The 25,474-nt window shown below is 44.7% G+C and overlaps 1 protein-coding gene across 12 annotated transcripts in view; it reads left to right on the forward strand.

Moving 5' to 3' along the window:
• Window positions 1–25,474, forward strand: part of ARMC8 (armadillo repeat containing 8) — a 702,262-nt gene that overhangs the window by 228,273 nt on the left and 448,515 nt on the right. For all 12 annotated transcript variants that reach the window (XM_086955494.1, XM_086955495.1, XM_086955496.1 and 9 more), the window contains exons 8-9: window positions 12,483–12,558; window positions 12,658–12,748. In XM_086955494.1, coding sequence (XP_086811620.1) covers window positions 12,483–12,558; window positions 12,658–12,748 — 167 coding nt within the window. The remainder of the gene's footprint in view (window positions 1–12,482; window positions 12,559–12,657; window positions 12,749–25,474) is intronic.

Here is a 25,474-nt window from a genome sequence, read left to right on the forward strand (position 1 = left end):
GCCTCAAAGTCAGGACTTTCACCTCCTTGCTCGGAATGATGTCTTCCTGCATACTCCTCATCCCTCACTGCAGACTCAGGATGCGCCCCTTGCAGGAAGCTCTAACGAGGCAATGGACCCAGAGTACTGGCTCGTTCGAGGACACAATAAGGATAACACCGGCCATTTCCAAAGGCCGTCAGTGGTGGAGACGTCGAAAGCATCTGGTGGCTGGCTTGACGTTCCTCCTTCCGCCGGCCCCTCTGGTAATCACGACGGACGCCTCCCTGGAGGGCTGGGGCGCTGTTCTCCAGGACCTTCGGATCAGCGGCAAATGGGAGGACCAGGAGAAACTGCTCCATATCAACCTCTCGGAACTAAGGGCAGTGTATCTTGCTCTGCAAGCCTTCCTGCCACGCATCCAGAATTCCCCAGTGCTCGTCAAAACGGACAACACCACGACGATGCACTACCTGAACAAGCAGGGGGGAACGCGGTCTCTCTCTCTCTCACGAGAATCGCAGAAAATCTGGAACTGGCTGGTGTTGCACGGAATCTCGCTCAAAGCGGACTACGTTCCCGGAAAGGACAACACCATCGCGGACGCCCTCAGCAGGCAGAGCTCTCTCTCCCACGAATGGGAACTGAACGACGACACTCTGGCTCAAATCTTCTCTCAGTGGGGTGTCCCGAAAATCGACCTTTTCGCAACGGGAAGGAACGCCAAATGCCCAAGCTACGCAAGCTGGCATCACCAACAGGGGTCGTTGGGAAATGCTTTTTCCATCGGCTGGTTTAGCGTGTTTGCGTACGCTTTTCCTCCGTTTCCAATGATCCCGAGGCTCCTCCGGAAAATGAAAGCGGAGCCTTGCACCATGATCCTGATTGCTCCGTTCTGGCCGAGACAACACTGGTTCTCGGATCTGCTTCGCCTCTCCATCAGACCTCCGATTCACCTGAGGCAACACCCGAACCTCTTGACGATGTCCAACGGACAGATACAGCACCCGAACCTCCGCTCGCTCAAATTATCGGCCTGGCTCCTGAGCACAGAGAGTTCGGAGACCTAGATATCCCACAGGACTGCAGGGAGGTTCTGGCGAAAGCGAGGGCAGGCAGCACAAACAAAACCTACTCGCTCAAGTGGAAAAGGTTCTGCATGTGGTGTTCGGACCAGGGTCTGCGGCCACTGGATGTCACCCCGGTACAGATATTGCCGTACCTCCTCCAACTGGCACAGTCAGGACTAGCTCATGCTTTCATTAAGGTTCACCTGGCGGCTATCTCTAGGTTCACCAGAACCTTCTCGGGGCCTTCCCTGTGGTCAAGTAGGCTGGTCAAGCAATTCCTGAAAGGGCTCTACAGATCCTTTCAGAGGCCACGGAAAGTCCCTCCAACCTGGCAATTGAACCTGGTACTCAACCAACTCATGAGACATCCGTTTGAGCCCATTCACCGAGCGTCTATCAAACATCTCTCCTGGAAAACGGCACTCTTGCTCGCTCTAACATCGGCCAGGAGGGTTAGCGAACTTCAAGCACTGTCCATTCAAGAACCATATCTACAATTCAGACAGGACAGGGTGGTGCTCAGGCCCAACCCTAAATTTATACCAAAGGTGCCTTCGGACTTTCACCTCAACGAACCGATTGTCCTTAAGTCCTTCTTTGCGAACCTTTCCACGGCGGCGGAAAGGACGCTGCATTCTTTGGACCTCAAACGATGCCTTAAGTTCTACTTGGATAAAACCAAGGATCTCAGAAAGTCTACTCAGCTATTCGTGGCCTACAGCAGCCCACGCATGGGTTTACCTCTTACGAAACAGAGCATCTCCCGATGGATCTCCTCGGCGATTGCATTCTGCCACGACCAGGCCGGACGGCCTTTGACTGATCGTGTTACTGCTCATTCCACCAGGGCGATGTCCACGTCAGCGGCGCTATTCGCTGGAGTGCCAGTCTTGGACATTTGCCGGGCGGCGACCTGGAAGTCTCCGCACACCTTCTCCAGGCACTACTGCCTGGATATCGAGCTGCAGAAGGACGCAGCGGTGGGCCGGGCGGTGCTACGCCATCTCTTTCAGTGAGGTGAGCCTTACTACATCCCGCCATCCAGGTATGCACATTCATTATGGTTGTATAGTAGTATAGTTTCTGCTTACGCTGTTATTACCATGTTGTTGATGATTTTCATATTGTCTGACATGACTGCAGAACTGCTTGCTTTACAAATGTGCTTTACAACTGTGCATATATAATTGCTGGCTACTCTGATTCAGGCATGCAAATCTATGAAAGACACCCAAATACTGGATAAGAAATGCGTTACTTACCTGTAACAGCAGTTATCCAGTATTGGTGTCTTTCATAGATTCACATGCAACCCTCCCGCCTCCCCGGTAAGGACTCACATCCCTCTATGCCTATATTACGCCTACCTACCTGACTGCGTACGAAAATCTGAGGGACTGAGGCTCCTCCCGGGAAGGTTCTAGAGGGAGGTCGGAGCTGATTGGCTAATGATGAGAGTTTGGTCTTTTTACATAAGGACGTAGAAAGGCTACTAAGGGGTGGCCCTTAGGCCTATTTTCTATATGTATGTCTATAGGACATTACTTTTTTATGTACCGGAGGTTCCAGTCTCGGCGACTGGGAATGATTCAGGCATGTGAATCTATGAAAGACACCAATACTGGATAACTGCTGTTACAGGTAAGTAACGCATTTCTTCCTTACTTAGACGACTGGCTCATAAAAGCCAAGTCACACAGCAATTGTGTACAACAAACACACAACACAATCCAGCTGCTGCTGAGCTTAGGGTTCACAATAAACCTCACCAAGTCACATCTCCAACCGTCCCATTCTCAGCAGTATCTAGGTGCAACAATAGATAGTTCCAAAGCCCTTGCATACCCTGATCTAGCCAGGATAGGTAGTATGCAAGCCCTCATAACAGAATGACAACCGCAACACTCACTATCAGCTCGAGTGTTCATGCAGTTAATAGGAATGATGGCCTCTTATATCTTTCATTGTCCCTTTCGCAAGACTTCAAATGGTCCGTTGCAAGAATGTCTAGCACAACAGTGGAAACAAGCTCAATGTCATCCTAAAGTTCTGGTGTTGGTGGACATCCGCACATATCGCTCTCTGCAATGGTGGAGCCCACAAAATGTTTCCAAAAGGCGGCAGTTCTTAGACCCGGTTCCACAAATTGTGCTAACAGCGGAAGCATCGCTTACCTGCTGGGGAGCTCATCTCTTAAACCACACCATTCAAGGTATGTGGAACCCTCAACAAAAACTCCTCCACATCAGTCACCTGGAGTTACTGGCCATATTTCTCGCCCTAAAGTCATTTCAGAAACATTTCTTAGGCAAAACTGTCCTCGTCTGGAAGGACAAAATGACATGTACTATATGCAAAAACAGAGGTGGGGACACACTCTCTGCAGCTTTCACGCTTAGCACAGAGCATTTGGAGATGGGCCATTCCTCAAAAGATATACCTCTTATCAGAGCATCTACCTGGGATACAGAATCAAATTGCGGATCTGCTCTGTCGTCAACAACAGCAGATTCACGAAGGAAGTTCTTCATCCATTTTTTCAAATGGGGGGCCGCCCAGACATAGATCTGTTTGCCACACATTTAAACACAAAATGCCCAAACTTCACCTCCAGGTATCCACACCCCTTGTCCGAAGGCAATGCGATATGGACGAACTGGTCAGGCAGATTTGCATACGCTTTTCCGCCTCTCCCGCTCATTCAGTTACTGGTGCGCAAGCTCAAACAACAGTCTCCCACAATGATCCTGGTTGCTCCAACATCGGCATGACAACCATGATTCACGACACTGCTGGAACTCTCAGTAGTTCCACACCAAAAGCTGCACCTTTCCCCAAAGCTTCTCACACAGAACCATGGAGAGAGAAGACATCCAGAACCAGCTCAACTGAACCTAGTGATCTGGCTCCTGAAGAGTTTGGTTACCTCAATCTCACACCAGACTGTATGAACGTCATTAAAGAAGTTTGATGTCCTACCACTAGGGCATGCTATGCAGCTTAATGGAAAAGATTTGTTTTTTACTGCAATAACAACACAATCAATCCACTAGATGCTTCAACTCAAAATATTATGTTATCTCCTGCATCTACAAAGTTGTAATCTGGCATACACATCCATACGATTACATCTCGCTCCTAAAGCAGCTTACTTACAAAACAGACAACACTTGTCATTGTTTAGGGTACCTCCCATCAAAGCATTCATGGAAGTCCTTAAAAGAATAATTCCTTCCAGAATTCCACCCTCTCCAGTATGGAATCTAAACATTGTCCTTACTAGGCTCATGGGTCCCCCAGTTGAACCTTTACATAAATGTGAGTTACAATTCCTCACATGGAAAGTAGCTTTCCTTGTGGCCATCACATCTCTCAGAAGGGTAAGTGAACTCCAGGCATTAACCATACAAGAACCATTTTTGCAAATACAGCACAACAAAGTGGTTCTTAGGACAAACCCTAAATTCTTACCTTAAGAAGTTTCAGCTTTACACCTTAACCGGTCTGTTGAGCTCCCAGTATTTTCCCCTCAACCAGACTCAGTAGCTGAACGGGCTCTGCATACGCTTAATGTCAAAAGAGCTATTCTTTACTACATTGAAAGGACAAAAAGCTTCAGGAAAACGAAACCACTTTTCGTAGCTTTCTCACCACCACAAAAGGGCAATCCTATATCAAAAGCTGGAATTGGTGGATCATTAAATGCATTAAAAAATGCTACCAAAAAGCAAAGCGTACATTATCCTTTCCTCCTACAGCGCATTCCACACACAAAATAGGGGCATCCACGGCATTCTTAGGAAACATTCCCATGGATGACATTTGCAAAGCCGCAACATGGTCTACACCACGCACTTTCACAAAACACTACTGTGTAGATGTGCAGGCAAAACAACAAGCTAGTGTGGGCCAGGCTGTACTAAGAACACTTTTTCAAACTACTGCAACACATACAGGTAGCCACCGCTAACAGGGTAACTGCTGTATAGTCTATGTAAAAGTATGCGATCTACAGCTCATATGCCTTGAACGGAAAATGCTTCTTACCAATATGCATCTGTTCTTGGCATGTAGAGCTGTAGATTGGCATACGCCCACCTGCCTCTCCGGACACCTATGTGTTGCAGTACTAACTTACTTAGATACATTACACATGGACATCTTTTCTAGTTCTAACTAACTCCATCATCGCCCTTTTTGGCGAAAACAATCTGAAGATGGAGTTGATGCCCATGCGCACTACTAACCTAAGGAGGAGTGGCCTATCTTGTGACTACAAAGACTTCTACAATAACAAAGTGCAAACATCCAAGCCCAACATCAGAGGCGATCCATGCAAAAGTATGTGGATCTACACCTCTACATGCGAAGAACAGATGCATACTGATAAATAGCATTTTCCTTTTGTAGCTTTCTGTCACCAGGTGGTTTTTAAGAGCTCAAATCATAAAGGAGAGCTGATCAAGCAATGGTCAGGTTAAAATGTCTTATTGAAAGCTTCCTTAACCCCTCCCGTGCTCATGACGAGCTCAGCTTGTAATGAGGCACGGTTGCGCTATGCTTATGACGAGCTCACATGCGGGGCTAATTCCCCCGCTGTGCTGAGCGTTCTGAAAAACGGGCATGGTTATGACGAGCTCAGCAGACCCTGGGGCAGGAATTGATAAGCTGCTGCTCTTTTTGTTACTCTGTGAAAGAGTGCTCCTGCTTCCATTTGGGTTTGTGGTTAGTGCCACCACTGAAGAGAAAGCAATTCACTTATTCCACATTAAGTGATGGTATCATCTTAGAGTATTGGAAATGTCCCACTTGGCCTTTATTAGACTTAAAGGAATTTGTCTTTTTCCATTATGGTCTTCACAATTTCACCAAACAAGAGGGAGGATCTACTGAGCAAATTTCTCCACACTGCTCTCAGTGATATGTATCTGCTGTGCCTTTAACACAACCGCTGTGCTAGCAGGAGCAATGTTGGAATAAAGCTGGAAGTTGAAAACTGTAAGTTACTCACTGAAGAAGAACATCATTAGACTGGGTTTATAAACGCAGTTTGCCTATTCTTGGTGTCTTTGAGGCGCAGTGTTGGCAGCTATCCACAGAATCTCTTTACAAAAGCTGATCCAGAATAAAGGACGTTAAGTATTTATGTAGTATTTTATTAGTAAGCAAGAAAAAAACGATATCAGTTGCATTACTGCCATATACACATTGTATCATCAGATTACAGTCTTACTCTGGTAACTTATTTTTATCGTAGCACATACATCAATTTCACATTTGATCTAGGGCAGATATAGTCCAGTGGCCGGGGCAGACTGTGCGCCTCCTAGAGATCTCATGGACACATAAATACAAAATATTGTTCCATAAGAAATCACTTAGAAAAACGTTCGATTCTTCTACAGGGGCTATCCCATTTGAATGTCCTCTTGTCACAACCAATGTGCTAAAAGTCAGTATGTTGATTAATTTAACTATTTTGTGCATGAACAAAGTTAAAGGCCATTTCTTAAGTAAGTGCTACGATTGATGGTGCAGCGCATGGGAAAACAAGCGAGTGGACAAAACAATGCACATAAAAATACAAGTGCCTTAATCATCAGGGTATAAAATACAGAACGGAATACACATAAATTATTTTTTTCAGGATTTCTTAATCCCCAGCATCCAGTGGAAACATGGTTAAGACTAAACAGTCAACGTGCTCTGTTCTTCAAATTGCGTATCCATCCCAGACGTTTTCTGGTAGAGCTTATAGTCAAAGCTCATATTTGCCTTCTTTTTAGGAAGAGGTTTTCTCAAACCACACGCTCTTTTTTTTATTTTTCAAACTCTTTATTAAGTTTTTCATTATAGAAAACATTTACCAAGTATGGGAACATAGAGATTTGAGTGACGTATCGAGCACCGCCACCAAATTGCCTCACATATTCATGATTTATGTTAATAACGAGACAGTCATGTTATGATTTGTAGAATAGGTATTTCATTCACCTCAAACTTTTTTATGTTTCTCTAGGCAATCCCTATATTTATTTACATATTTCAAAGCTTCTACCCCGTCCTCTACCTACAGGGTCTCCACATCCCGTTTCCATCACACCCTCGGGGCTATCAGGGGATCCTGGGTATTGTTCACTAGTGTACAGGACTTCTTTGAAATACCCTTTTCCCTCAGCTGAGTCGTTGTGATGTATGCCTCTATGGAACTGTGATTTGGAAGAGTCTGCAGGTTTCCCCGGCTTTTCTATAGTGGATGGTGTATCTGTAAGTAGCCGTAACATTGCGGTGTGCGCATTCCGTCGTATCCTTAAGTTGTTGAAATGTGCAGGTTGCGCTACCCTCACAAACATCACCAAGTTTAGAGATTCCAATAATGTCCCAGGCTGACAGCCTTCCAATTTTGCTTTATGTCTGTATGTTTCCAGTCCATAGTGGGGTTTCCTCAGTCAGCACACAGTGCCATTTAATCCATCCAAACCTCAGGTCATATGGATTCTTGCAAACATTTCAGCCTCTGTTATTATATGTAGGTGGAAGAAGGATTGTAAGAGTGAAACCTTTGATTTACTACAGGACTTTGTTTACAATTGGAAGTACGTAAGCTACTCTTTAATGGACTGTATACAATAATTTGTTTATGTAACCCTTTAAAGCCAAGCTTTTCTGTCAAAAATGCTAATTTCTGATTAACATCCAGGTTGGTTATAAGCAGCTTAAAGTCCTATATTACACACCTTATTTCCTTAACTACGGCACAAGCTGCAAATATTTGTATGAACGCTCTCCTGCAGTGTACCCAGTTTTTAACTTTAAAGGTTCCAGCCACAGCTAAGATTAATATCCTATTTGATAGCTTAATTTAATAAAGTATGTCATCTGTATCACAGTGACAAGATGCAAATAGTGGCAAATGTTTGTGCAATTTACGAACGTGTTTGAGAGGTCTGCATTTGGTGAGCAAAGAACCCCCCCAGTACCCCTCCCACCCCAGCGGTTGCCAGTAGGTAGGTAACTATAATTAGGATGTAGTTTCCATAGGAAGAACGTTTTTTCAGCTGCCAATAACTTTAGCGTTGTTTGACAAATCCTCATGAAATTTTCAAAACTAGTTTAACACTCCCTGCACCTGCTGTGTTGAAACTTTTGGGGTGATCCGTTAAGCGGAGGCTGAGGAAAAAAGGCCCCCCCCCCCCCCAAAAAAATTCCCATGTTAATATCTATAGGAAACTTAAGACACAGCTACAACCCGAACTGCTGAAGGGAATTACACCACATTTGGCAGAAAGGTAGTTGTTGGTCAAGAAAGCACCCTTTTTGTTAAATGATGTCAATCTGTTCAATAGTTGCAGAGTTATTTAAAGGTTTTTCAGATATACAACTGGGGACGTGGAAGATCCGCAACCCCTCCTGAGATCTTGTGCTGAGATCTGATTGGCTGCCAACACTTCAAACTAGGCAGTGTTATGAACAATCTTGTGACTCAGTTGAACCGAGTCACAGGAAAAAAACCTAAAAAAAGGAAAAGAAGGCAAGATAGAAACACTCTGAACCCCTAGTTCTCTTGGCGCCTGCCAAGCCATATCAAACTGCGGCCTCCCTCGCCCATTCAAAATCGGCCTGGGGGATGGGGTCCCTGGGGCCACAATTGGCCCAGGGAGTGGGGCCACATGGACTCTCTGCCCCATTCAAAATCGGCCTGTCCCCGGGGCCGAAATTGGAACAGGGAAAACCCCCACCCGAACAAATAAAAAAAAAGAATAATAAAAAAAGAAAATGACTGTCAAGTTGCCGGAGGTCATGCCCCCTTTCTTCACCTCTCTGCAAACGCGCCTACTGGTGCAGTGCTGGTTGAGGGATGAAGTCCCCTTGTCTCCAGAGTTTCAGCGGGGGCCAGCAAGCACTCCTGTTACCTCCAGCAAGTCCAGTACAGCAGGATTTCTGAGAGGTTATTGGGGGCCACACCCCCTTTCTACATCACTCTGCAAACACACCTCCTGGACACTGCTGGTGGGGGGATAAAATCCCCTTGGATGCTGAGGGTCCTTGGGGGCCAACAAGCCCTCCTGTTACTTCCAGTAAGCCCCACAGTGGAATTGCTGATAGGTCTACAGAGGCCATGACCCCTTTCTCCACAACCCTGCAAACGCGCTTACTGGTGCACTGCTGTTGGGGAATTAAGTCCACATGGATGCTGAGGGGTCTTGGGGGCCCAGAAGCCCTCCTGTTACCTCCCTCCTGTTATCACCAGTAAGTCCGACATAGCAGGATTCTCATAGAGCTGGCCAGGAGACCCACCCCTTTTACTAGTTAAGAACTTAGAAATTCACTTAAAAATACAAAGGTTACAGGGAAATTATAGTTAGTAAATAGAATTAAAAAAACCTTAGAAATTCACAGAAAAAAAACTAAGGTTACAGGGATGTTATAGTTAGGTTCAGATTTACACATATCTAGCTATAACTTGCGCCCCGCAGTGCACCGCTTATAAATTCACAGATTACATCGCTCATGACATGGTCGGTGACATCACTGACGGCTCTCAAATGACATCACTGATGATGTCATCTACAGAACCACTCACACCCCCACACAACCTCTAGTATTCCCACTCGCACACCCACACAACTACTCACATGCCCATTCACAGAACCATATCACTACTCTCAAACCCACTCACTTGCCAATAGAGCCACTCACCCACCCATTCACTCACTCGTACAGTCACTCACACAACCATTCACTCACCCATAAAGCTACTCATGCAGTCACTCACTCATACAGCCACTCGCACAGCCACACACTCAGCCTCACACTTATCCATACAGCTGCTCACACACCCATTTACTCACCTATACAGTCACTGACACCCCCACATCCATACAGCCTCTCAACACAGCCACTCACTCACCCATACAAGAGGTCACCGACTCTAACACCCACACAATTACTTACCCATTCACACACACATACAAACATGCACACATCTGCTCACTCACCCATGCAGCCATTTACACAGACACTATCTCCAATACAGCCACCCAAACACCCACTCACTTAACCAAACATTCTACTCAAGCAGCCACTAACACACTCATCACTCACTCACACAGCCATTTAGACACCTACTGGCTCACCCATACAGTCACTACTCACCGTTACCCACCTATAGCGCCACTAACACTGCCACTCACTCACCCGTAGAGCCACTGACTCACCCACCCACTCACTCACCAATACAGCCACTCACACATCATCTCACCCACACAACTACTCACACACCCACATATAAACCCATACAGAAACTCACACACCCATACGCACAAGGATACATACAGTCGCACAGCCACTCAAATAATATATATTAGAAATAGTATCACTCAGTAGTAGTACACCTAGTATACTACTTAACTTTTCTAATACCTTTGTATATATGTTTAACACACATGAACTCTTAAAAACATTTACACTCATTCGATGATGTCATCAGCGATGTCACCTACCATGTCATGAGTGATGTAATATGTGGGGTCATAAGGATTGCATTGCGGGTGTAAGTTATAGATAGCTCATAACTGCTGAATTTCATTCTTTTTGTACAAGTCAAATTTGAGTCTAACTATAATGTCCCTGTAACCTTTGTTTTTTTTCAATGAAAATATGCACACACGTGTATATGAATATATAAAATGTATATATATATATATATATATATATATATGTGTGTGTGTGTACACGTGTGTGTATATACACGTGTGTGTATATACATGTGTGTGTATATACGTGTGTGTATATATGTGTGTGTATATACGTGTGTATATATACGTGTGTGTGTATATACGTGTGTATATACGTGGTTGTGTATATGTTTGTGTATATATATGTATGTGTGTATATGTGTGTATATATATATATATATATGTGTGTGTGTATATATATTTGTGTTTGTATGTAGGTATGTGTGTGTATATATGTATGTGTTTATGTATGTGTGTGTATATGTACGTGTGTGTATATGTACGTGTACGTGTGTGTGTGTGTGTATATGTATATATATGTATGTGTCTGTATATGTATATGTGTGTGTATATGTATATATGTATGTGTGTGTATGTAAATGTGTGTATATGTAAATGTGTGTATATGAATATATGTGTGTGTATGTGTATATATGTGTGTATATGTATATACGCGTGTATATGTATGTATATATGTGTGTATATGTATATATGTGCGTATATGTATATATGTGTGCGTATATGTATATACATGTATGCGTATATGTATATATGTGTGTGCGCGCGTATATGTACATATATGGGTGTGTGCGCGTGCATATGCTTATATATATATATGTATGTGTGTGCGTATATATATATATATGTATCTGTGGGCGTATATGTGTATATAAGTTTGTGCGCGTGTATGTATTTATACATCTGTGTGTGTATGTATGTGTGCATATATGTATGTATGTGTGCATATATGTATGTATGTGGGTGTATATGTATGTGTGTGTATATGTATATATGTGTGCATATATATGTGTGTGCGTATATATATATGTGCGTATATATATAAATAAATGTGTGCGTATATATATATATATATAAATGTGTGCGTATATGTATATATATGTGTGTGCATATATGTATATATACGTATGTGTGTGTGTGTGTATGTATGTGTGTGTGTATAGTATATGTGTGTGCGTATATATGTATGTGTGTGTGCATGTGTATATATATCTCTCTTTTATATGATGATACATATAGCCGGTAACTGTGCAATATGGTTACATTATTTCATGGGATTCTGCTGATGTTTACCACAAGGCTGACGATCGATGTATTGAAGACATGTTTTTAATGATCTGATTATTCTAGTCTTTGTGCTTTATTTTATTGAGTTGTCCAACAATTTTGTGGATGACTAATTTCAGAAATAAACAAGTATGGATTGGTTGATTATATGTAATTGTACAGAATTCAGGAATGCTGTAAATAAAAATGTGAATACGAATAGCTGCTCCTGGTATCTTGAGTTTGAGTTAAATGTCTTTGAAAAGAGGTGATGTCTTATGTATGTGATTATGATGAATTATGTTGAAGTATATATCTTTTGCCCATTTTGTTGCCTTGCCTCAACTCTGAAATGGCTAGATTGCTTTGGAACATACTTTCCTATTCTTCAGTTTGTTTCTTCCATTGCTTCTCTGCTTTGGGAATTAAGTGCCTTGAATACGAGGCAAGATGGTGCCATTTTAAATATTTCTAACATGATTTCCCATGGGGACATTATAAAAAAATGTTCAATGTACAGATGGAAAAATATTTGCTTTGCAAAAAACAGGGTAGTTAGAAAACCTGTAAAGAGCTACCAGGTTGACATTCGATTTATAAACCTGTTGAGGTATCGTATTTTCTTTTACAGGTCCGAATGCAAGCACTTAAATGCTTTTCCGTGTTCGCTTTCGAGAATCCACAGGTATCCATGACCTTGGTGAATGGTGAGCAAAGTTTTCTTTCTCAACGCCTCCTAATTCTTTTGTGAATGATTATTCTTCAAAGAGTTGATTGCTGTGTTTTTCTCTTGCTGTTTTTTACAGTTTTGGTTGATGGCGAACTGTTACCCCAGATCTTTGCAAAGATGTTGCAACGAGATAAGCCTATTGAAATGCAGCTTACAGCTGCCAAATGGTAATTTTTATAACACACAACGTTTTTGGGTATATAATTGTGGTTCTGTTGAAGGTGTTTTTATTTTTATATTTTGGCTACAGCATAAATATTGGAAAAACTGAATGGGAGAGCTATTTAAACCATACCAAAAGGATAATCTAAATTGGGCTGCCTTATAGTAATATTGTTTTTTTTTTTAAACTTATTTTTATTGAATAAACCTCAGCATTAATTTACAGCATTATTACGTTCCCGATTAGCAATGCATACATAACATCTCGCATGATATGACTATGGTACATTATTCTTTATAAAGCACCAGGCTCTAGAGAACTCCACCCAAAATAAACCTAGTCACCCCCTCTCCTTAACTATGTGATCTAACTTCCCTCACATGTTCCTATATACTTCCTATTGGTGTCAAACATTTCCAATTTTTTGGGTCATCCTCTGCTCTCATATATTTTTAGGTCTCGCCTATTCCATTCCGCAAGGAATGAATACGTGAGTCTAATGCAGCTAAACCACTACTAAAACCAAAGGCTCACCAAAGGCTCTTCCAAGGCACTCAAAAGACTCTCAAGCGGATTTTCAACAGTTCACGCGAATCACGTGACCACACAAGCACGCGCATTTCCCCTACAGGCTTCCCCAGCGTGCTTAAACCCATTTGCTCCTGGGCTTCAAATTAAAGCCATCTGTTGCTTCCCCAGCGCACTCGCCCTCACTTCTCCTTCCCCTAATTAACACACACTTCTTTCACGGCTGCGAGGCCGTGCTTCAAAGGGATCCGCTCCCCGCCCCTAAAAGCTTCTGTCTGCGATGTTCATTCAGACCCTGTCTCTCCCACCTACTCCCTTTCTCTACTTTTACTCAGGCTCTCGCTGTTACACGCTCTCTCCTCCTCCCCTCTTTCCTACATATTGCCCCTTTGTTTCTCTCTTCTCTGCTTTATATTGACCGCCTCTCAATACCATTTCTTTTGCCCTCTGCCTTTCTCTTCAACTATCCCCCGCCCACTGCTTCACACTTCACGGCCTGATCGGCTCTTGTGAACACACGGCAGCCCGGGCCTCTCCTTGCTGGGTTTGAGGTAGAGGCGCCAATCAAAGGGTCTCCGGGACTGAACCACCTGTCTGAGGGCAACGCTCGCCCACCACCCCCCAAACAAAACGCCAGAAACTTATTATGCGGCTATGTTTGGTTCATCTTCGCAGCGCTGTAAATAAACACGGAGCGACACTCTCCAGCCATGAACATATCAAACACAATGGCAATAAACTCCGGATTGCCCATGCAGTTATTTTCCTCCTGGTACTCACCCTACCCCCCTTCCTGTACCGCCAACCCCTCCATTCTGCAGCCTCTTTATCCGGTCTCTCCCTACCACTCTCTCTAGCCTCGCTCACGCCCTCACTTCGCCTCATTTCTTCTACCGATCTGTCCCAGACTTTCTCCCTCCCCACCATGCTCTCTTTTACATTCAGACCCTGTCTCTCCCATCTACTCCCTTTCTCTACTTTTAGTCATGCTCTCGCTGTTACGCGCTCTCTCCCCCCTCCCCACTTTCCTACATATTGCCCCTTTGTTTCTCTCTTCTCTGCTTTACATCGACCGCCTCTCAATACCATTTCTTTTCCCCTCTGCCTTTCTCTTCAACTCTTCTCTCATCTCCCTGCTCTCGCTCTACCTCCCTGCTTACACCCTCTCCTCTATCCACACCCTGTGATGTCAGCTTACAGGCCCTCTTGATGCACATGGAATCTGGCCGTCTCTCACTGAAAGTGACTATTTTAAGTGAAAGTCGATGACATTATGTAAGGCACTGGTTTTTAAATGCTGCAAACTTTTATCCCCCTCCTGTGATGTGAAACTAATTTCTGGACGTTGTCGCCTATCGCCAGCTGCAGGCCAAAACTGCAGGCCTCACACCCTCTCACCCTCTCACCCTCACTCACCCTCACACCCTCACTCACCCTCACACCCTCACTCACCCTCACACCCTCACTCACCCTCACACCTCCTCACCATCACACATCCTCACACCCTCACCCACCCTCACACCCTCACCCACCCTCACACACCCTCACTCACCTTCACACCCTCACACCCCTCACACCCTCACCCCCACACACCTCCTCTGGGGCCAGTTACAGTCCTTGTCCATTGCACTATCAAGATGCAGTTTCCTAATACCGCCAATTGAGGTGATATTTTAGAGATTGTGGGCTCCAACCGGCAGAGCTGCACTACAGTTTGGCCATCCTGCTGTGGCCTCTATAGCGCCCCTGGTGTTTCATCTTCAAAAGCAGAAGACCTCAGATTTGACTTGTCCTCCACTATTCAAAAAGAAAAAAAAATCTAGTTCGAATCTAACGTCTTAATTTCATTTGGAGCCCTAAATATATCTTTTTGTCTGAGAACAGCACAAGTAGTGGATTTCTCGACAAAAGAATTCTCACATCATTATTGGAGGTCGCCTTGGGGAGTGGTGTCGATATTTGATCACTGTTGTATTTGAAATCGCACATCATCCTTCCCAAGTTGAAAACAATGCTGCTCTGTTGTGGGAATCCTTACCTTTCTTACCATTGCTCTTTACGTTGTGTTCCTTCACGTGACACAGCACTAGGCAAATCATTCAAGCCTGCCATGCAGTACTAAGTATGCACCGGTAGGCGCAGGATCTTGCCCTATCAGTTAGGTTATCGGCAGCGGTGTTTTGATTTCAGTCCTCAAAGGTCTTCTTGGCGTGTCCTTGTGAAAGTTGCAGTGTTGCCTGTCACTCTCAACAACAGTTACATTCCTCGTCTCTGAGTATTTCAAGGCAGCGAACGTGTGCAGATCTGCTCAGTCACCTATTAGTCACACCTTTAGGCTGCGCTAAGATATAAGAACATTTGTGAAATATGACGTTTACTTTTCACCTTGAATAAAGCGGTACCTGGCATTGTTTTGCTCTCCACTTTACAAATTGGCCCTAGATTAGTTCTCTCTATGTGCCATTTTAGCTATATACTAGATAGTAGGAGAGGACGTGATGGCATTTAACATACTTATGTAGAATGTGATTCTTTCAGCCCGATTCCTACATTTTGCTTCAGCTCGATGTAACTTGCTGTTTGAATCAGAGCCAGATGTGTCAAATGATTTGGTGCAAGTCAAAACATAAACGTTTCAAATACAGCACCACCCAGCATCCCTCAGCGCCACCCCAGCATCACTCAGCACCACCACAGCATCACTCAGCACCACCACAGCATCATTCAACACCACCACAGCACCACTCAGCAGCACCACTACATTATCACTCAGCACCACCACATTATCACTCAGCACCACCACAACACCACTCAGCACCACCACAGCACCACTCAGCACCACTACAGCACCACCCAGCACCACCACAGCATCACTCAGCACCACCACAGCACCACTCAGCACCACCACATTATCACTCAGCACCACCACGTTATCACTCAGCACCACCACGTTATCACTCAGCACCACCACGTTATCACTCAGCATCACCACATTATCACTCAGCACCACCACAGCACCACTCAGCACCACCACCACAGCATCATTCAGCAACACCACAGCACCACTCAGCACCACCACATTATCACTCAGCACCACCACATTATCACTCAGCACCACCACAGCACCACCCAGCACCACCCAGCACAACCACAGCACCACGACCACAGCACCACCACAGCACCACTCAGCACCACCACAGCATCACTCAGCACCACCACAGCACCACTCAGCACCACCACAGCGCTACTCAGCACCACCTCAGCACCACTCAGCACCACCACAGCATCACTCAGCACCACCACATTATCACTCAGCACCACCACAGCACCACTCAGCACCACCACAACATCACTCAGCACCACTACAGCACCGCTCAGCACCACCACAGCATCACTCACGGCCTCCACAGCATCACTCACGGCCTCCACAGCATCACTGTGCTCGTGTGCGACGTGGCTCGGCGAGGCGTCCAACCCAGATATTGCCACTGCTATTCCGCCCGAGTATAACATCTTCAGGCAGGACAGGCCAAAGGGGCGTGGAGGTGGGGTTGCACTAATAGTAAACAAAATGGCCACCTGTACCATCATCCCCTCGGACGCGATTAAGGATTGCGAATCCCTTGCCTTTGCCATTGTCCTTTCACCACACCAATCGTTGAAGGGTCTTCTAGTTTATCGGCCGCCAGGGCCCACGGGCTCTTTTTTTGAAGAGTTCCAGTCGGTGACCTCTTCCCTGTTACTCACGTCAGAGCATTGTATTGTTGCCGGGGACTTTAATGTCCACATGGACGTGGAAACGGATGCCGATGCGATTAAAATGCTGGATGTCACAGCCCCTCTGGGCCTGGTTCCCTATCATGTTGGACCGACCCATGAGAAGGGACATACCCTAGATTTGACCTTCTCTACGACCCCCATAGAGATGCTGGCTCCTATCCAGGTGCTTTGGTCTGATCACAGGCTGGTGAAATTTTATTTCCCGGAAGTTGGGAAGCCTTCCGGCGCCCCCCGGCAGACTTCCGTGGGATTCAGGGCACTTCACCGGGTTACTCCGGAACTGCTGGCACAGTCTTGCGCGGACCATCCCTGTGCTTTAACGGGGGATTTAGAGGAGGATGTGGAGCGAGTGCAGGCCTGGCTCTCAGAGAGACTTAATGATCTTGCTCCTCTGAGACCCCTCCGCAAACCCGAAAAAGGTGCATCTGCCCCTTGGTTTACGGAAGCATTGGCGGCTTCACGTCGGCAATGCAAGGTAGCGGAAAGAGCATGGCGCGTGAAATACGACGCGACGGCGAAACTCGCCTACAGGTCTTTGGCGAAAGCTTATCATCGGAACATCCTCTCGGAGAAGAAGGCTTATTTCGCGAGAAAAATTGAAGCTGCCTTCAATTCCTGTAAGGAGCTTTTCGCCATTGTGCGGGAGTTTACAACTTCACGCGCGGCACCAACTCAGACCCCCCCTCCTGCGCCTTGGGTCAGGGCGATTGCGGACTTTTTCACCTCTAAGATCCAACGGATCCAGGACTCCTTCCCTGTGCTGGAGCCTGAGATGCCCGGTCGGGTGGAGAATGCCGCTGTTACCCTGCCTAACGCAGGTGTGGCCCTGGCAGCTTTTCCTCCTCTCTCGATGACCGCTTCATTTGACCTGATGGCTGGGCTTAAATCTGGTTCCCCTCGGGATGCCTGCCCCGCAAAATTTCTGGCTAAAATGGCAGCTGTCATTAATCCACTCGTGAACCCCCTGTTGAACTGTTCTCTTGCACAGGGTGTGGTTCCCCAGTCCTGGAAGCAGGCAATGATTATTCCCCTGCTTAAAAAGCCTGGTCTGGATGTGAAGGTGTTGGCGAATTATAGACCTATCTCGCTCCTGCCGGCTTTTGCGAAGGTCATTGAAAAGCATGTGCATAAGGTGCTTGCCGATTACTTGGAGTCCCACGACCTACTGCACCCCACCCAGTCGGGTTTCCGCGCCAATCTTAGCACCGAAACAGCTCTCCTGGAAGTCTCGGAGGCGATAAAGGAGGTGCTGGATTCGGACGGGAGAGCGATGCTGGTGATGTTAGATCTGTCGGCGGCCTTTGACACCGTCCCCCATGAGGGTCTTCTTGAAAGACTCTCAGAGATTGGTCTCCGGGGGACGGTGCTCCAGTGGTTTCGATCTTTTCTGGCAGGCCGTCGACAAACGGTCTGGGCTTCTGCTTGCTCCGCCGAGATGTCGCCATTGGGTGTCGGAGTTCCTCAGGGCTCAGTACTGAGCCCAACTCTATTTAACATCTTCATGACCCCTCTGGCGGCACTGGCGGAGTCTTTCGGGGCTCAGATCGTTTCCTACGCCGATGACACCCAGCTCCTCTTCACCTGTGAGAGGGGTGCGGACTTCGATGGAGGTAGGATCCAGGGTTGCCTTGAGGCTGTGTTTCAGTGGTTCCAACATAACAGCCTCAAGTGCAACTCGGATAAATCCGAGGTCCTCTTTTTTGGGTGTAGTTCGGACCCGGACTGGAAAGTGTGGTGGCCTGAGAACATGTTTCCACCAGCAAGTTCGTCCCAGGTGGCAAAAAACCTTGGGATTAAGATCGACAATGGCCTCACACTACGCTCACAGGTAATCGGTCTCACTGGCACCTGCTTTGGCCTGCTCCGGATGCTACGCAAGTTTCTTCCCCTGTTATCGGAGGAACACAGGAAGATCACGGTGCAGGCGATTATAGGCTCGAGAATTGACTACTCCAACGTCCTCTATCTCGGCCTGCCAGAATACCTGCTCCAACGGTTACAGGTTGTCCAGAACTCGGCAGCACGTGCCATCTTTGGACTATCTCGCCGTGCCAGAGCCTCGGGCCTCCTGGAGGCTCTACACTGGCTTCCTATCCGGAAGCGGATAATTTTTAAGACTCTTACTCTGGCACACAAAGCCTTGCACGCCTCCGGAGCAAAATACCTTCAGAAAAGGCTGACCTTTTACCATCCTGCCAGGTCGCTCAGGTCAGAAGCCTTGTTTCTTGCTGCGGTTCCTCGTGTGAAGAGAGCTCGCATCGGAGGTCGCTCTTTTAAATTACTAGCGCCTCAGTGGTGGAATAAACTGCCTGTGCCCCTGCGCAGCACTCCTAACTTGTTGGCTTTTAGGAAGGGGCTCAAAACTTGGCTTTTTACCTCTTAGTTTCTGGCCCTATTAGGTTTCCTTCTCTCTGTTTTTTATTTACTTTCCTTGTTGTGTTATGAGATTAGTGTGCAATTCAAAGCGTCGGGACACTCTTCCGAGTAGCCGCACGCTATATAAAACCCCGGTATAACATAACATAACATAACTCAGGGTCACCACAGCATCACTCAGGGGCACCACAACATCACTATGCGCTACCAAAACATCACTGAATGCCACAGCATCACTCGTCGCCACCACAACATCATTCCGCGCCATCACAGCATCAATCTGTGCAACAATTCAACAACTGGGTCAAATATGTTCTCTCAATGTTTCAAGCTTTATTACAAATGTCACAAAAATATGTTAATATTTCACTTCTGTTCTTGGATTTTCGTCACAATAAAATACACCAAACATAATCTTCACAAAAGTTATTTACAAAAGTTTAAGATATTGCCATTATAAATTACAATCACTTTTATTTAAGTATTAATTATTTTAAAAAATTAAAAGCCATCGTTATTTGTAATATCAATACATCTAAGTCACATAAATACAAAACATTTTGCATTACAAATGCTATAGGTGTCACATTTGCGAAAGTTATAACTATTGGCATTGTAAATGACAAAGCTATTAATTTAGCTAATTTAAAAACCAACACATAAATAAAAATATTGTCATTTACAAGACCAATGGCTCAAACTTTCCAAATGCGAGACCTATTGCATTGCAAATGCTTGTTTTCTCGGCTGCGCAACACAAATCCATATCCATTTTCCACTGTGCCACCACTGGTGGTTGTGTAGCTCCTCAGGCCCCGGTAATATTTCTCTTAGCCACCATCGCAGCTTCCAGCAGCCAGATTGTTTGGTACTTAGAACATTTCTGCTTCCCGGATATACACAGCACATGCCACCTTGGTACCCGGAGCCCAAGGACCTCTGTCATTACTCATGTTACCTTTCTACAAAACTGCTGTATAATCTGGCATTTCCAGAGTAAATGGAACAAGGTGCCCCTCTACTTACAGCCCCTCTGGCAGTTCTCTGTGAGGGTGCGACCCAGCTTGAACAGAAGTGTACTGGTGGAATAGGACCTGTGTAGTATTCTTAACTGAACTAGTCGGAATCGTGCCCTGATCGAGACTTCTTTGGGGCTCTGTACTGCTTCCATCCAATCATCATCTTTTAGTAAACCTACGTCAGTCTCCCATGCCTCCCGTAACTTTGTGAGGGGATTTGGTGAACTATTAATAATCTTCCTGTACGTGCAAGACAATGCCTTTTCTGGGATTAGGTCTAGAATTAGTCTGTCTTCTAATGGGCTGTATTCGGGAAGGGTCTCCCCCTCTTTTGTGTGTCTGCGATGCGCATGCCCGAATTGCATATACATATATCGTTCTGATTCTGCTAGTTGATACTCTTTTTGCAGATCAGAGAACAGGAGCAGGGCCTGCCCCCGCCACACATCCCCCAGTTATAGTAAAATTGTTAATTGAATTTTAATATATTCATCCCCTCTTACTAACCACTAGCAAACATTACACCTTTCAGTTTTTGTTGTGCCCTGTGAAGGGAATTTTCTCTAGATGCTTGACCATTGAAAAGATTGTTTGGGGGGTCCAAAGGCCAAGTACCCTTTTGGGAGCTAGATCATTCCTCTTTACATGCCCTATGCCTTCTTGAGTGAGGGAAAAAATTTGTCTTGTTAGGATTCTGGGAATGGGAGAGTAATGGAGGCCATCCTTCTTTATCAACAGATCTGATATTATGATGGTTTCATTCAATGGTTCTTCATGTGATGCCCTGCTTACAGCCGCAATGAACACAAACACAAAAACATGTTTATTTAATGTGTTCTTCATATAGGGACATTAAAAAAGATTACAAGGAAATAGAATATCAGGTGCTAGCTTCATACTGGCTGGAATAGGGTTGAGAGTAGAAGTGCAAGGGTTGTAGCAGTGATAGCAAATTCCTTAAGTGTGGAGAGCACAGTTGAAACAGCTGATCATGTTGTTGCATTAATGTGTCTCTTAGCACACCTCAGAATCCGTTTTGAGTCACAGTAAAGGCAACATTTTAAGAACATATAGATAGAGGAAGCTCAGTTAAGGCGTTACTATTGCTAATGTTAGCGTTGTTTGACACGAAAGTGCATGTTAGGAGTCTGAATGTTAGAAATCAGTGAGTAAATATTTAGTGTGTTGCCTCTCATTAGAAGCATGTCACAGAAGTGCCACAAAGATCATCATTTGAATGCATTTTGATTGTCATGGGAGAGCTGTAAAGATTATAACTCTTACCTTTAATCTCCAGCCTTCGAGCAGTCCTTGAGGCTGAGGGGGTGGTTTCATTAATTTTAGAAACTAGCCATGCTGGACTGCCTCTAGGGCATTCAGCTGGTGGACTGCATGCTTGGGGACTAGTGTCTGGTCAGGATTCTCCCCAGTGACCTAACCATGCCCCCATGGACCCCATTCTAGTCACAGCTTTCATCAGAGTTTGAGCTTTTTTTATAGGGCTGGCTCTGGTATCTAATCCATTCCTGCTAGCATGCAATGCGTTAAGACAACATGCTTGGTAGATAACTGTAAACTATAGCTCAAGTATCAAAATGTTGACTGACCGGATTGTTAAGAAGAGTCCAACTGCTCCTAATGCATTTATCGTGACTGCTCAAAAACTAGGTGATGGATTGAGTACTTCATTTATCACAAAGGCTGTTAATGCTCTTCATGTGCCTTTTCATTAATCAATGATCTTTCAAGATGCTTAAACACAGAGGAAGGAAAAGGTCCCTGGGTGTACAGGGCCCAAGACTGTGAAATGTCCTTATGCTGAGCGTATCTGAATTGAAAGGTTCCATACACTTCCGAAAACTCATCTATTTAGGCTTCCGTTTATCCCAAGTATGTACAGAAAAGGAATTGCAATAGAACAAATTGAACACTGTTACTCATCCGTTTTGATAAAATCTGTTCTTGGCTTTAAGCTGTGATTTTTGACATCTGTGCCCTGAAGTAACCAAAAGGCGGCAGGTAGTGATTTACAAAACCTCTAAACAGAGAACAAATAAGTCAAATGCAATCTACTGCTGTCACTAATAACTGTAGACAGACAGCCGTTCAAGTCCATTAGGGCAGTGTTTCCGCAATGATTCCCTTGGATGTATTAGGCTTGATTCACTGCCCTTTGGATCTTAGCATCAAATGTAAAACCCTATGCACTGTGCTCAAGGCACACCAGGGCAGATGCCCAGATTTGCTCCCCTGTAAATGCCAAAACGACCTGCCTTCTTGGATCTTTACTTGTCAGGTCACCATCTGCTTCAATTGTGTCATGTCTGAATAGTTTGGACTCTTCAGCCCCTCATCTGTCTCTCCCTCGTTGAATGATCACTTGCAGATTGATCACTGGAGTTTGAGGACAGGAATAATGACGCAATTTTTTATTTGCTTTAGAAAGTGAGCACTTTTTGGGTTTCAGTTCTCCTTAGTGCTATGATCGCTTTAAGTAAAACATATAACTGGGGGCTTAGAAAAACTAAGCAGACTACATCAGAAAGATAAAAGTGACCTAAGCTGGACAGCAGTAATGACATCTTCATTGTTCTTGGCCCTTAGAGAAGACAATCTTTTTCTATGCTTATGAATCATATGAATGAGCAGCAGACAAAGGAGTTTGTTGTGTGGTATAAGGAATAGAATTTCTTGATTAACATAACATTTACCTTTCTTGATATCCAGTGACCATAAGAAGTTATTGCCGGCCTGGCCACCCGATTGAGCATGATTATTTTTGTTACCATACTGTTGGAAGCTTGTAAAATAGCCAACTGTGTATGTTTCGGACTCTTGTAAAAATCTAAATACAATGTGCGAGCGGGTAGTAGGCGGTGAACAGTACATTATAATAAATTTATAAAAAGCTTTGCCAGAACATCGCAAGCCATTATCCTGTTTGACCTGGTTTGAGACAACACAGTGCTTAGTGTCTGCCCTGAAATCACTTTGGCGCCTATAATGGGTGTCCTCAGTAGTGCAGCCCATCTTAGCAAAGGTTTGCAGAAGTACGACTACATACCCAAGAACAGAAATATATTGGCTTTCTCCTCCTGACCATCTGCTTCACCTGCATTGCCATCAGAAATGACATACCAAGATACCTGGCGAAAAAACTAACAACGTCCAACAGCAGCCAAAGGTCTACTGTTACCATTGTCTAGAAGATGCTGGAAGGATATTAAGAGCGATTTTCTCCAGACCAAACTTTGCCAACAACATTAACAAGAAAATGAGGATAGTGAGACCAGAACTAGATGCAAAAAAGTGCTCAGGGTTTTCCCAGCATTCTGAGAAACCGGAAGATGGCAAGCGAAAAAATACAGCACATAAAGATTGGAAGAAAAGACTAAGCTAAATAACCTCTCAAGAAAACCATAATCAAACAGACTAATGCACAAAACATGACGAAAAGAAAACATTAGACGTTAGACAACCAATGACGTATCAAAAATGAGCAAGACAAAACTTCGCAAGATAGGCAATGAGAAGAAAATCGGGTATGCTTTCTTAGTGTCTGTAGAGCATAACAAAGATGAGGTATTTGAAGCATTGCAAAGAGCCCAAATCACTGTGTTTCCCAGAAATAAACCCCACCATGTTGCATTTTAAGTGCACTGACCTTTGCACAAACCTGTCCTGGTATTAGGTGCATTGCCATTGGGGACCATAGGTCAGAGGTCTTCAAACTTTTTTGCTTTGAGCCCCCCTTAAGCAAAATGTTTTGCGGTCGGGCCCCCCTCCAAAACTTTATGTATAGATTGGGGGAGCGGGAGGGACATGGGTATGTTCAGGGGCAGGCACCCTCTCCCCGCAAACAATCAATCACAGAGCTAAATAAACCATATTTACAATGCTTGTGCCTCAGTAGGTACTGGAACTCTAACAAAACAAAGGCACACCTAGGTACCATTCAGAAAAAATCCAAATACTCAAAGACCTAATTAACCGCCACATGCAATTAATGCTGTCCACAATGAGTCACAAATATGTCCACCATATGTGTTTTTGAGAAAATGTATCAATTTACTTAGTGCACAATAACAGACACATAAAACTCTCGATTCACTGAACATAATAAAAAATTAGATAAGTGTCCCCACTGAAGCAGAACCACAAGGAAAAGGAAACAACATCTTTTGACGTCTGCAACTGTAACAAGCAAACTCACAACATGGGGGACATTGAAACTAACATTAAGGCCAATAGGCTACTAAAGATGATTTCTTGCAGTTGTTCCTTTTGAGAAACACACATGTACAGGTGAATGCTGTATGGAAATCTATCTGCATTTTCCCCACATTCGCTTATTTATTCCCCTGTCGCTCTCCTAGTGTACATCTACCATACCTACCAACCTTCTACCATTTTTGATTTCCATAACCTCTTACAATTTTCTATTTGCCTTTTCCATCCATAGCATGTTCAATTCATCTTACTATTCTACCTCGCGCCTCATCTTTTTCCACCTAAACCTCTGTCCACCTTCCTCCTACCCGTCTTCATAGCCCTCCACCCCCCAAGTCCTTAACGCCCCAACTAATTCCATTAATATAGAATCACGTGCACTTTGTTCCTTAAACAATCACTCCACTACAGACCCAAAAGGTAAAGAACAAACATTACAATTTATGACGCCAATATCTTTAACTTTTTTAAATGCCAGACCTTTACTGTGGAAACACAAAACACTTGCTTACATCGGTTCTCGTGTGTATCAAATGCGAACACCTGACAGAAACTCCCATGCAGCAGCGCCCGCTTGCACGTGGCTCTTCTCTGTATACAAATGACGCCAGTGATAATCCCCATTTGAGCTGTTTTGCTGTTTGAGTGGTACCTGAACCCTGTATCGAGAGGGCTTCTGTCTATTGTATTTCTGTATTCATATCTTGATTGACATAGTTAAACATTCTGTTCCAACAGCTTGCAAGACAGGTCACTACTATATGGTGCTCAACTGGAAATACTATGCATACAATGGT

This window comes from Lissotriton vulgaris, chromosome 2_1 (genome assembly GCF_964263255.1).
Source record: "Lissotriton vulgaris chromosome 2_1, aLisVul1.2, whole genome shotgun sequence".
NCBI lineage: Eukaryota > Metazoa > Chordata > Amphibia > Caudata > Salamandridae > Lissotriton > Lissotriton vulgaris.